The 14,122-nt window shown below is 47.4% G+C and overlaps 1 protein-coding gene and 1 non-coding gene across 8 annotated transcripts in view; both read left to right on the forward strand.

Annotated features, from left to right (window-relative positions):
* NRBF2 (nuclear receptor binding factor 2) overlaps positions 1-5,718 on the forward strand; it is a 714,205-nt gene extending 708,487 nt beyond the window's left edge. For 6 of the 7 annotated variants that reach the window (XM_069610628.1, XM_069610630.1, XM_069610631.1 and 3 more), the window contains one exon: positions 4,940-5,718. In XM_069610628.1, the coding sequence (XP_069466729.1) occupies positions 4,940-5,674 (735 nt within the window). In that variant the 3' untranslated portion in view covers positions 5,675-5,718. The remainder of the gene's footprint in view (positions 1-4,939) is intronic. The other variant, XR_011268610.1, reaches the window with a different exon arrangement.
* Positions 5,719-10,528: 4,810 nt separating this feature from the next.
* Positions 10,529-10,690, forward strand: LOC138474913 (U1 spliceosomal RNA). Its single transcript, XR_011269134.1, has one exon. It is a non-coding gene; the product is annotated as a U1 spliceosomal RNA (small nuclear RNA).
* The last annotated feature ends 3,432 nt before the right edge of the window (positions 10,691-14,122 follow it).

Below are 14,122 nucleotides of genomic sequence, written 5' to 3' on the forward strand. Positions count from 1 at the left end.
TATAAATATTTAACATCAATTTTTAAATAAGGTTTCTTTAAAAAGTCAATTCATGTAACACTGTAAATATACCTTAAAATCACTTTTGCCGCATCAGAACAAGTTAGTGGATACTTTGGATATGCTTCTTACACAATTCCTTCACCCTAAGATGACTTCAATCACAAGGACAGTAATGGCATTTATATATTGCACTGTTCAAACTTTAAAGATTCTCAGGTTGCAGAAAGTTAAGGTTTAAGGGAGGAAAAGGTTTAACAGGTTCTCAGTAAATGTGAGGATAACTAAATCTTCCAATGAAATCTAGACAAGCCTTTCCCAGCAATAACAGTCTACAACAAGTTACCACCTATGAGGGACAAACAATATCAAAGTCAATGGACTAGAAGAGTTGTCAGAGAGCCAGGACATCCAAAGTCAATTGGAACACAGTCTATAGACTTGAGGCACTTCTTAGATCAGAACAGTCTTGCACAAAGTTAGAGAGTTGGTAGAAAATCACGTGTAGGGTCAGAAGCTGTTAAGCCTGTGAGAGAGTTGGACTCAACTCTAAAAGTAAGCTAATGCAGTTCCCAACTGAGAAATGCACAGCTAAAAAGACAATGAGGTAAATACCCCAACCCTAAACAGTACCTCTTGTTTGAAGAAGACTGGTCCAGCTAGATTCTGTCGTGCTACAGTGGTGCAGACCCTTGTTCCTGTACCTCAGTCGTGGGGACAAGAGGGAGGACGTCTGGAGTGCTCCTGCAGCGGTATTTGGGAGGTCGTCAGCAGCTACGGGCTCTTTTTGGTTCAGCAGCACTTCACGGTTTCAGCGCTTAGCAAGCAGCACCGTCGTGGATATCTGATACCGGTTGGGCTTCCTTCACTCCTTGGGTCCTGCACTCTGGGACTTGGGATTTGGCCGTCCTCCGTCTGGAGGGTCCATAGGAGACTCCTGTAGCTTCTAGCCGGATTCGAGATCACTTCAGATGTTTCACTCGACTATGGATTACTCCATCCATGGCCTTCGGTTCTCGCAGCAACAATGTAGTACAGCCAGTCGGGGAAGATGGTCCAGTGGAGTTCGTCTCTGGGTTAGTTGGTCCCACTAACCCAAGGGAATAAGTCATCCTTTCCGGAGATTCTCTGTCAAATTGAAAAAGAGAGTTTCAGCACAGCAGCAGGGCTACACTGGGCAATTCAAAGGTCTGGGAGGATGCAGCAAGCTTCATTCATGGTTTCTTCGTCTGGTGTTTCTCCCAGTGGTCGACTGTCTCTAGTCCCAAAACCCTCTCCTTTTAAGCAGGTTTCTCCCATTCATGCACAGCCTAGGCTGTCAGAGACACAGCAGGGTGGCTGACCTAAAAGGACAGCCAGCCAACCAATCAGGACTGGTTGCATTCAGGCTTTCCTAGAGGCAAAGGACAGGGGAGTTTCTTTGTTTCTGTCAGACAGTTAGAGATAAAGAAGATGTCTATTTTAGATGACATATCATGCACAGTGGAATAGTACATTTAGCCCTTTTCAGTGGGGTGTCGTGTACTCCATATAACATATAGGCTAAGTGTATTCAACAGATCGATGATGCAGCCAGCTGCCTTCGACAGGGGTCTGTGCGCCCATCCTGTGCAGTCCTGCGCAGTCAAGATCGAAGTTCAGAATGGTGTTCATGTCACCCCCCCCCCCCCATATTACCGTTCGGGTCGTCTAGGTTTGGGCGTATGCATTTACCAGAAGGACCTCCCTATTTCTCAATTTGCAACAAACAATTACTTATCTGCCCACCGGGTCTATATGTGAATGTAGTGTGACAAAAACCACCCTCTTGTGGACCAGAGTTAATACATTGTAAATGGATTGTAAAGAGTAGTCAGTCAAAAACCTGTTTGAGCACCAACCCTTGGCAAACGCAGTATTTGCTCCTCCCTTCACATGGATTTCTTGTAAGAATAAAATCTGAACGTCATGGCGGTTAATATAGGATATCACCCTTGCCAAATCCATGTACGTTCCAACGTAAAACATTAAGCTTCTCCAGATTGTTACAAGCATTGAAAATATATGCCACCAGTGCACATGGATCTGTGTTCATTTCAGGGACCATAAACCTACAAGTATAGGTTTCGTGATAGTGTTTTTCCCCCAACCTTTTTCCACCCCGCCTTCGTCCCCTCACCCCACCCTCATCGCCCTCCCAATCAGGGCCATGTATACTGTCCCCCCCCTTACCTTCCCTCCCAACTGTTGCGCTCAACCCCAACCTGTGCATAAATACCACAATAGTCTACTGCAACCTTGCCTGGGTGCTGCTGTGTCTGCATACAAACCTCCCGATAGTGACTCACCTTCCACAGCTCAATGATGTATCAAAGGATTAGCAAACCTGCTTCAAGTAAGATCCATAAACATTACATCTGTATCTTTATGCTAGGTCACAGCAAGCGTTACAAGTATATTATATTCCAGTAGATAACTTGCAAATAAGTGGAGCCATCCGCTCTGTTCCAGTCCTGATCGGGTAGGTATGGATGACTCTCTTGTTCCCCCGTTGTTTGCCAGTTGGGTATTGATCAGTATGCTGGTCTCAATATAGGAGGCCGCCACCTCCGGTAATGTGAAGGTTTTTATTTGATGCTGTATGCAGTCTCTCCCATACAGGACTTTCGCTCCTGCTGTACAGCTGCAGAGAAATCCGGATAGATGTGCAGGGACGTGTTGTCATATTTCAATGGACCCTTTTCTCTAGCGAGACGTATGATGACTTCCCCATTACAGTAATTGAGGAGTTTCGCTTTGACTGCTCTGGGAGGGGTCCCGGGCCTGGGGCGTGCAGTTGGTGTTCTATGGGCACCTTCTATCACAAACATGGAAGAGAATTCTTGATTGCCCAGCAGTTCTTTCAACAAGTTCTCAATGGCCGTTTCCATGGGGCCACGGGCAAAGTTTTCCGGGAAGGCCCACAATGCGTATGTTGCTTCTTCTGGAACTGGATCTCAGGTTCGTTTTCACAATTGCCATTTGAGACTTAGGGGTGTGTGCATCATCTTCAACCATGCCAATCTGCGTTTCGCCTTCCGCGAGCCTCGTCCGTACACGCTCCATCTGTTAAGGGTAGTTATGTTAGTTATGTCATGTGTTTACCTATAAGAGAAGAAAAGTCAGCCTGCATGTTTGTGCATTAGTTTTTAAAGGCCTGGAGTCTCAGAAGTTGCCCCTGCAGCGTCATTGGCTCCTTGGGCCTCAGGGGGTGTCTCTGCCAGATGCTGGTTAACTTGCCGTGCATATGCATCAATCGTGTGCTGTTTCCTTTGAACCCCCTCCCCCTTTAGTCCTAGCTGCAATCGTTGATGCCTCGTTTTATCAACAATGTTGAGGGCTGCAGAGTGTGGCGTGCTCAGTGTTGCCTATGGAATTATGGATTTGGCAATCCTCCTGGGGCCGATGTTCTTGCAGTATCTTTCAGCCAGAGGATTATATCCACCACTCTCGTTGCCTTGTTACACTTCAGAAGTTGCAGGGTAGCACATTCTCTGCAATTAGTTATATGCATCTATAGTATCGAGATACTGGGGGGGGGGACATGTCTGCAATTAACAATGCATAGACACCCGGTTTTCATGTAGCTTTACCTTAAGGCTTTTCAACTTCTCCCGGAGTGGTTCCCAGATCACTCGTATCTACCGTCTTGCGGGGCTGATTGTTGCCAGTCTCAGTCACAAAGCACAGAGGGCTGGAAGAGCGAGGCTCACATTGTGGTCAATATGTTTTCTGCCTCAAGGCTGTTGGTCCGTGCAATGCAGCAGGCACCATCAGCTGCTTTTGCCCCATGTACCTCTATCCTGGTCTCGTCGCGTGCCGCAGTGAAGGGTACAGCCATGCCCCGCCTTTGTGGCCCAGGAAGCCAGTGGCAAGAGCCACGGGCAGTGTAGGAAGCCTGGCACGTAGCTCAGCCAAGGTTTCTCCATTTGTGCACTGGACCTTCCGATGAGAGCGGTTGGTGCAGATTCCCATTTTTGTGTAGTACAAGTGGGCTCTTTTAAACACTGGTTGACTCATACAGGGGTTTAGAGATTGGCGGCCATTTTGCGGCTGCTCACTAGCGCCCCCCGCCCCACTTGGAGAAAAGTTTTGACGTGTTTGGAGAGTGTGATGGTAAGGTGTTGGAATTGAGAGTAGTGCCACTTTTGTCATATGCATGGATGCTTGTGTGCAAGAGAACGTGAGAGTAAGATCAGGAAAGTTAGGTGGGATTGGAGAAAGGAGGGGTGAGAGGCAGAGTTGGACCAGGAGGAGAGTTGAGTCATTGTGATCAGACCAGTAGGGAAAAGAAAGATGGAGTGACAGGAGCAGTAAGATCAAGAGAGCGTTGGAGACTGGAGAAGTGAGAGAAGCTAGAAGACCTCTGGAGGTTGTAGGAAGTTGGAGAGGAAGAGTGAAAGGCAGCGGTGGAGTGTAAGAGGAGTTTCAGAAGAGAGTGAGGATAAAATCTGAAAGACTGTCACAAGATGGGTACAACACGACAAACCTGCTATCCAATTTAGGTCATTTAGGAAGCCTGTGAGTAAGACGGAGAGATCTATGGCCTGCAGTTGCTTATTAGATTGCTCTCCTTTTCCTTGCCACCACAGCTGCACATTATATGCCACGATTACATTTTCAATTTCGAAATTCAGACAGGAACATTTGAAGCCAGTGCTTGGGTTGGTTGTGCATGCATAAGAAAATGTTGTAAAAGATAGATACATACATGAGCAAACTGCAAGGGTATTTAATTGCATTAATAGCAGGCTAGAAAATGGTCTGCAATGGAGAATGTAGTAAATTTCAAAAGCTCTTAAAGGTATCATTGTTAGTCTACGATGTTAACTAAAGAAGACGCTGTCTGTCTTTATTTGCATGCACACTATCAATAGTTTACAACTTGTATGCTAAATGTATATTTATTTTTCTTGTTCAGGCTCAATTGTCATTGGCGTTGCAGAGAGATACCCATATGAAACAACAGCTTCTCATTCAGGAGAGATGGAAACTATCTAAAAGAGAAGAGAGACTTAGAATCGAAAAGAATGCAACACTGGTGGAAAGTGACATACCTGCACATTTCCAGGTTTCTTATAAATCACCTGGAGAGGAATCAGATGGACATGTTTTGGTGTCTGTTGTTCACAAGTTAAATCCTACTAGAGTGGCATGTTTCCAGAAGTGTCAAGTCATGCCTGACAGGGAACCAGATTCATTATTATATTTGCTGCAGAAAAGGAAGGCAACATTAGAAATGTGTGTGACAAACAAAGCCCCGAAAGATGACAAAATAAAACTGGAGGAGCAACAAACCAAAATTGTGGAACTAAACCAGTTGATAAGTCTCCTCCTAGCTGAAAATGAAAGGTTAACACAAGAGAACAAACAATTAAAAGAAGGAAACTCTCGACTGCAACAACCTCCACTGGAAAGAGAGTCGGATAAGGAAGCTGACTTTGTTGAAAAGTCTGAACTGTGGGATCTACAACAGCCTTGTGAAAATATTACCAGAACTGCCTCTACTTGGAAGAAATGTGGGGCAGATTATCGAAAGACCAAACTCCTTCCAATACCCAGTCTTACTTCTTTAGATATTCCATTACCTGATCTCCCTCCGCTTGAGCTCCCTGATGATGTAGAGACTGAGCTAAAAGGTCTAATGGATAAATGAATAGACCACAATTTGAAATAAAAACATGATGCAAATTCATAAAATGGAAATTATTCATGACCACAAGATTATACAGGGATGTGCATGGATTATGGTCATCGTAAAAGCATGTCCATATTGATCAAACCTGATCTTTGTGTATCATTTCTCATATTGTTTAAATCTTACTCAAAGTTGTGGGATAGGTTGCAAGATAATGATACATTTTTCTAATATTAATTTTTGGTTTGAAACCCTCTTCCCAATAGATATATGAAGCTTGTAATCGGTGTATATCTCTGCTTCCTATTGCTGCCCTCATCAACATCCTTGCAATGTGCATGGGCTTCAACGGAACAGCCCTGCATTGGCTCAAGCACTGTCTTTCTCCCAACACTGGATGCAAATTTCATAAATGAAGCTCAACCTGTCAATGACCATATTTATTCTCCTAGGAAACCCCACCAAGCATGCCCAAATTCAGAGTTTGCTGACTGACATGAAGTTTGACAGATTTCTCCCTCAAATTCTCACTCATTGCAAAATCTCTTGGCCTTATCAACTGTGACCACCATTCAAAACACACATTACCCAAAAGACGTAAGCAGCATGATGCTAACTTGCACTGCTCTGCTGAGTAAAGCCTTTCATTCCTGCGCAGAGTTTGTTGTCCAAGCCTTTTGTTTCTCCCACATAGACAGTGGCAATGCTCTCCCCGCAAGAGTCCCACATGATACATTGGCCCATATAAAAGCTGTCCTCTATGCTGTAGGACCAGGCTGCAAAGTGTGTGCTTGCAACTAGCCAGGCATTTGATATTTTATACTTGACGAGTAAGAAATTGTGGTTTGTTTGCATAGGATTGAAGTGGCAAGTGACGTTTTTCATGGATGGTTAGCACCTTTCACCTGATTCAACCATATCGCCACCATTTTCAAGGAATTCAAGCACATGTCATGTTCAAGACAATCTACATCACCTGCAAAACAATTCCAAACAAAAAACTACTCTCTGGCTGAGAAACCCGCTTTCGAAGGGATTGTGTCCTCCGATGTATTCCTTATCTTAGATATCTCCTTCCAGCTCTGCTGGCCTCGGAAAATTTTTCTCTAGAGGGCGCTGCGCGTCGACGTCCTCCGAGTCGATGTCCCTCGACAGCCGCCGTATCGACGTCGACGTCATCCTGCCTATAAAGGCCGCGCGCAGCGTCCGTTGTTCAGTTCCGTTTTTCCGCGCTTACTCAGTGCCTCGGAATACCGTTGCTCAGTTTTGTCAGGTTAATCCTATTTACCTCGAGTTATTCGATCCGTACTCGATGGCTTCTTCGTCGGAACCGACAACTCCTCGGTCCGGCTTCAAAAAATGCCGAGATTGTGGGAAAAAGATGTCGCTGACTGACCCTCACAGAGTTTGTCTGTGGTGTTTGGGAGCTGAACACCATTGTTCGGAGTGCGAGGACTGTATGTCCATGACAGCTAAGGCCCTGAAGGAGCGTAGGGGGAAGCTGGAGAAAGGTAAGGCTTTTAAAGCTTCTTCTTCCTCGACGAAGTCGAGACATTCGTCTCCTCGTCACCATTCGCGCTCCAGGTCTCGGAGTGGGTCCCATCACTCCTCGAGATCGAAGCACTCGAAGAGGAGACGTCGAAGATCCCCTTCTCCGTCTTCCTCTTCCTCTGTTTCTCCAAAGAGAATCCCTTGCCCCACGAAACATAGTTCCTGGGCTGAATGGGAGGAATTCCGCAGAAATATGATGTGCGTCTTCGAGAAAGCGGCCTCGACCCCCTCGAAGACTGCCGAGAGCGATGCTCTGGTCGAAAGACCCGAAGGTCAAAAACACCGCGAGTCGCAGTACCCGGCGAAGGAAACTTCTCGAGCGCGTCTCGAACCCTCGAGTAGGACTATGACCTCAAAACCTTCTTCGAAGGTTCCGTCGACGCCGTCGACGCCAAGGTCGGTGTCTTCGACGCCGTTGTCGAAGGGACCTTCGACACACGGGTCTGTCGACTCGACGCCATCTTCGACACCGGCGTCAACGCCAAGAAAAGTCACGGTTACGACACACCCAGTGACTATCCCCAGGTCCTCGATGACGATGGCGTCGAGATTGTCGAGTAGAATCCCAATTCTGTCGAGGTCATCGAGGCCTCCGCCTTTGTTTTCGACGCCACGCTCGAAGCCTTCGGCGTCAACGACATCGACGTTTTCGAGGCCGATTATGACAAGTTTGGCACCCTCTGCCTTGGAGATGGGGTTTACACCCTTTATGAGTTCAGAACAATTGAGAACTATGTCCTCAATTATGGAAGAGGGTGAATTGTCTGAACAGGAAGACACATTTGAATTGCAGGGACCTGTAACCCCAATTAGAGAGGAGTTTTCCTCTGAAGAACGCAGGTTAAAGGATCTTCATGATTCCTTACATGAGGCAAGTGGGTTAGACACTTCCCCTGAGGTGGAGTTTGCTAGGCCAGACCCGGGGGAGCATGCTGAAACCCCCTATAGAGCCCTAATGGCCAGGATCACAGAGTTTATGGGGTGGTCTGCACCTTCAGTCTTTCCAACAAGATGACCTTACGGATATTCTTGACAAAGGCCCACAGGAGTATCCTGTGGTGCCCTTTCATAAAGCTCTTCAGAGGAAGATTATGACGAACTGGGAAACCCCAGATGTCGTCCGGGCAGTAAATAAAAAACTGTCTACAAAATACAGGGCATCTTCTACAGACCCGGAGTTTTTGTCAAAACACCCATCCCCAGAAAGTCTGGTGGTACAGGCAGCATCTTCTACTGATGTCAAGACGGCTTTCCCTACCGTCCCACAGGACAGGGACGGTAAAAAATATGATGCTATGGCAAAGAAAGTTTTTTCGGCATGTAGCATGGCGTTAAAATCTGTTAATACTACTTGCACCCTTGCTAGATTCAGCCATACACTTTGGGAGTGTGCTTCTACAGCGGCTGACTGCATCCCGGAGGGAGAAGAAAGGGAGGCGTTCCTGAATATCATACAGGACGGTAAAGACGCTATGTGCGAATCCCTCCAGACGGGCATTGATTCGGCTGACAGTATCAGCAGAGCAATGGCGGCAAGTACAACAACCAGGAGATTCGCTTGGTTGAGAAAGTCTGGTTTTGCCCGAGATGTGCAAGCCAGGCTCTTGAACATACCATTCGATGGCTCTTCTTTGTTCGGGAAAAAGGCGGATGACAGTTTAGAGCAAGGTTGTCCAACGTACGGCCCGCGGGCCACAATTTTTTTTAAATGTGCCTGTGCGCAAAACTACTCTGTGCTCCATTCGGGACACATAAAAGAACAAGACGAATGAGAATTCTGAGCGCACACTCGCACTACTGGACTGCTATCAGCATCATCAGTCACAATATTTTTGGGGGGAGACTTGGAAACATTGGCACAAAAGGAGTCGCTCTGTGCTGGATCACCATCCTTTCACCAGTAAACCTGATTCAATCACCATGGCCCCCTTACAAATCCCAGCCATGCTGTGATTGACCTGTGGACACATAAATAATCGTATCAATAAACTTTCTCTGCCTTTTTTATGGCGAATGCCAATTTCGCCACATTCATTTGGGTCAATTTTATTGCTTTTTTTACCACAAAAACCGGTGGCAGAACCCCTGCACCCTCACTTTCTATATACCTTACCCAAAATTACCATCTATATTTTTTTGGTAAAAAAGCGTAAAAAAATGCGGCAAAAAAATGTTTTGTCGAAATTGCCATTCAGCAAAAGTGGGCAATAGCAAATAATCTACACACTCAAGAACAACCTTTCAAAAAATGCTCTCCAGAAATGTATAGAAAGGAAACAAAATCCAAATCAATGGGAACCAAAGTTTTCGTTTGTTAGTGGATTGAGTTTGTTCACAAAATGGATCGGAGTACACTTCGAATAGTTGCTGCAGCTCTGGAGAAAATACGAGTGGTATGATAGGTTATTTATAACGCGCTTAATACCCATGCAGCAGTGATCCCAATCATAAAAGTGAAACAGGCAAGCCCAACAGGTATAACTTATTTTCACTCTTTTGGTAGCGCCGTCTGAGGGCAGCCTATACCCTTCAGGAGAGGTGTGAGCTGATACAGTTGCAACACAAAAAACAATAGTACTATGTTCCCAAAATACCTTAGTTCTTGTCTTTCGGATCTCAGCAGAGCCAGGCTTTTCAACATCAGACCAGAAGCATGGGTGCCTTTGCGCTGGGCTGGGGTCAAGTCAGAGAGCAGCAGCGATGGGCCCCAATGATGCAGTTCTGTTTGGCAGTGGTGCTGATTTGTGGGTAGAAAACGCTGGGAACAGTAGGCCGTGCCAAGTGGATGGCACTGGAAGACTCAGTGACCTCTGGGCCCTGACAAGGGAATACTTGCCTTTGGCGCTGTGCAGGCTCGGCTGTCACAACACGGCATATGGTTACGGCAAAGATGTCAAAGCTTCAGCATTGTCATTGAGCAGAACTCTGAGATTCAGGGGTAGTGGAGTGTCGAGGTCCAGGATGATTATGATGGTGTGAATGGGGCCAGCGCTGAGCAGCTACGCTCAGGAGGGCCATGGGCCCCTGTGGGGCTGACAGGCCAGTGAGCAGACTGCAACAGGCCTGCTCAAGCCATCCTGCTATTTATACAAATCTCGGGCCGAGCAGCACCTGATGGGAGAAAGGAACTGCGCTACAATCTGCTCTTCTGCTGGGCTCTGCCTGCTGGAGCTTCCCCCTACACGCGGGACAGGCAGCTCTGCAGACGCTCAGAGCTTCCGGGGATTGGGGGGTTGGGGCTGGGTCAGGGCCTGCCTTCTCACCCTTGCTTAGCGGGGCTTCCCAGAACTGACCCAACCTCTGCCCTCTTGCATGCAACTCATACTTAGCTGGCAGGGGAGAATGTGATCTCAAGGGCAGATCTCCCAGGGTGAGGCTTACCCATTGCACATCGGATTTGCTGACCCCTGCTATGTTCCCAAATGCGGGATACACAACTGCATTATTTCTGGTAGTGGGGGACTGCGTTCGCGCTCTCCCCCCCCCCGATTTATTGGTGAAAGAAAAGGTAAAGTGTGCACTAGGCCTGCTAGGTTGCATACTTTTAGATTGTGCTCACATTGCGTTTCTTCAATTAGGTTCACCGTTGGGTGATCGCTTTTCCACATTTTATCTGTTGAATTGAATTATGCTTCTTTCCTCACCACAGAAGTAATGTGTATTACAGAGATAAGCTGCCATATGGATTGGGCACACTGCACATGCTCAGGCAGCATCAATCATGCTTTGTACAGGACAATGCTGGCCTAAATTGGGAACAGCCAGCATAGACATGTTGCTACAGAGGCATATTTTGGGTACAACCAGCATGACAATGTGTTACATCAGTGACAGTGCTGTCTTACACTGTGGACACATTGATCATTAAAATGTGTTGTGTTGTAAAATGTTTTCTGCTGTTGGTGACATGGAATTTTCATGTTCCCCTTTAGAACTGATTGTACACTTATGGCTTTTTGGTCACCTTTTCTGCTGTAAAATGCACCATTTCAACCTCATATTTGAAAAAAAATTCTTGGGGGGGGAAACCCCCCTAACCCTCCCTAGAACCTTGTAGCTCCCTCGCTACGCTCGGTCGCCCCCACTATTTCAGAAAAATATTAACACATAGACACTGAAACAAATCACAAGCAACTAACCTTTGATCACTGCTCATGACACCAAAAGCTATCCTTGGGACTGCATGGCTATCACTGCCTGTGATGCTATTGTGTCAAAGGTCACACAATATCGCTTTTTAATATACTGCTTTGGGTGAGGTTGTTAACTTTTGGCTCGCCGGCCCACTGGGTGACAAAAATGTAATGCTTCGGCCCCACATTCAAAAAGGTTGGACAAGCCTGGTTTAGAGAAACTGCAAACTTCAAAAGCAGCAGCAAAATCCCTAGGCGCTGCAATCCGTCAGACACCTTTTCGTCCCACAGGAACCTCTGCGAGGGGCAAGTCCTTTCGCTTCTACTCCGCATTCGGAAGAGGTAGAGGACGACCGGCTCAAAGGGGACAAAGAAGAACTACCCGAGGTGGACGGGGTAGATATTCAAAAGCCGCAGCAACAGCAGGTGCCTCTTTACCATCGGCATCTGCATCAGCCACCCCAAAACCACTCTGAGGACTTCCCTCACAGGACACCTGTAGGAGGCAGGTTGACTCAACATCTGGCGGAATGGCAGGCTATCACGTCAGATGCTTGGGCATTGGAAACAGTTGCCCAAGGTTACTGCCTGCCTTTCCTAAGCATACCTCAGAGTCATCCACCGGGGATCAGCTCTCAGAAAGCTCCAGATCCGCTCCTCTTGCAGGAAATTTTGGACCTGCTAGAGAAAGGTGCCATAGAACCGGTACCTGTAGCGGAGAGGAACAAGGGCTGGTACTCCCCTTACTTTCTCATTCCAAAGAAAGACGGAGGACTGAGACCCATCTTGGACTTGCGAGAATTGAACAAATTCCTCAGGAAAGACAAATTCAAGATGGTCACTCTTTCTCAGATCCTCCAGGCCCTTCAGTTCCAGGACTGGTTGGTATCTCTGGACCTTCAGGACGCTTATTTCCATGTGCCTATCCATCTCAAACACAGGAAATACCTGAGGTTCGCAATTGGCAACTCTCATTATCAATTTCGAGTGCTGCCATTTAGGCTGCCCTCCGCCCCGAGGGTCTTCACCAAGCTAATGTCGGTAGTGGCAGCAAGTCTAAGGAGGGAAGGGATTCACGTCTACCCCTACCTGGACGATTGGTTGATCAGGGCTGTATCTTCGGAACGAGCTCAGATCCAGCTAAATCACGTGTGCCACTCCCTTCACAAACTGGGCTTCTCCCTCAATTTAAAGAAGTCACAAATGATACCATCGCAGAGACTCCAGTTCATAGGAGCGATCCTGGACACTTCCCTGGGAAAAGCCTCGCCACCAGAGGTGAGGGCTCAAGATATTCTACAGATGGTTACCAAGTTCCAAGATGCCCAACGTCTCCCAGCCTTCGACTTTTTGAGGTTGCTAGGCCTCATGGCATCCTGCATTTTCCTACTGCCAGAGGCTCGCCTGAGAATGAGAGCCCTCCAGTGGACACTGAGGACTCAGTGGTCACAATTCTCAGGGAGAATGACAGATCTTCAGGTTCCCGACAGGGTGGCTCGAGACCTTCAGTGGTGGGCCTGTCAGGAGAACATTCTGAAAGGAGAACAATTTTGGCAACCCTGGCCGGAGATAACAGTAGTCACGGATGCCTCACTCACGGGGTGGGGAGCCCACGCCAACGACTTGACCATCAGCGGTCGTTGGTCTCCATCGGAGTCCAGACTACATATCAACCTGTTAGAGCTGAGAGCCATCAGACTTGCGCTGAAGGCGTTCCTGCCAGCTGTACAAGGGAAAAATGTCCTGATAATGACGGACAACACGGTGGCCATGCATTACCTCAACAAAAGAGGAGGCGTAGGATCACTACCCCTGTGCAGAGAGGCGATGCAGCTCTGGTTTTGGGCAATCCAAGAAGGAATCTCTCTATCGGCAGTTCACCTAGCCGGAGAGAAGAACTTGACAGCGGACGCTCTGAGCAGGCAGAGCACAGTCTCCCACGAGTGGGAGCTTGCTCAGGAAGTCCTTCAAGAGATCTTCGCCCTTTGGGGAACCCCTCAGGTGGATCTGTTCGCCACCAGCCTCAACAGGAAATGCGATCTGTTCTGCTCAAGGGAATTTCCCCCGAGAGGAGCTCTGGGAGACGCGTTCATAGTGGACTGGGAGTTTCCGCTTCTGTACGCGTTCCCACCGGTCCCTGTCATTCCTCAAATGATCAGGAGGTTGAGAAGATTCTGGAGATCCATGATCCTAATTGCCCCGGATTGGGCCAGGAGAACGTGGTACCCGGACCTTCTAGACTTGTCCATCTGCCCTCCAATTCGACTTCCACTCAGAGAGAACCTACTCTCACAGAAGGGAGGTCAGGTTCTCCATCCAGACATCAAAACCCTCAACCTTCACGCTTGGCTTCTGAAAGGCTGAGGTACAAGGATTGGGACCTCCCTGATGAGGTTATGGAGGTGTTGCTTTCGGCAAGGAGGCCAGCAACAAAGTCTTTATACCGCTGCCGTTGGAACAGATTTTGCAGCTGGTGTAGAGAACAGAATATCGACCCCTTTTCATGTGGTACACCAATGGTTTTGTCCTTCCTACTATATTTGGCGAATTCAGGCCTTCAAGTTGGCACCATTAAGGGCTATCTCGCAGCGCTATCCATCTTTAAGCGCACTGCGGAAGAACCATCCTATTTCAAGTTACCCTTGGTAATACAGTTTCTAAAGGGGTTAACCAATGTTTATCCCCCAAGACCATTCCAAGTTCCCCTATGGGATTTAAACTTAGTCCTAACTTTCCTGATGGGCACACCTTTCGAACCACTCCATTCTTGTTTGTTAAGATT

This window comes from Ambystoma mexicanum, chromosome 8 (assembly GCF_040938575.1).
Source record: "Ambystoma mexicanum isolate Mex_15411 chromosome 8, UKY_AmexF1_1, whole genome shotgun sequence".
NCBI classification, from domain to species: domain Eukaryota; kingdom Metazoa; phylum Chordata; class Amphibia; order Caudata; family Ambystomatidae; genus Ambystoma; species Ambystoma mexicanum.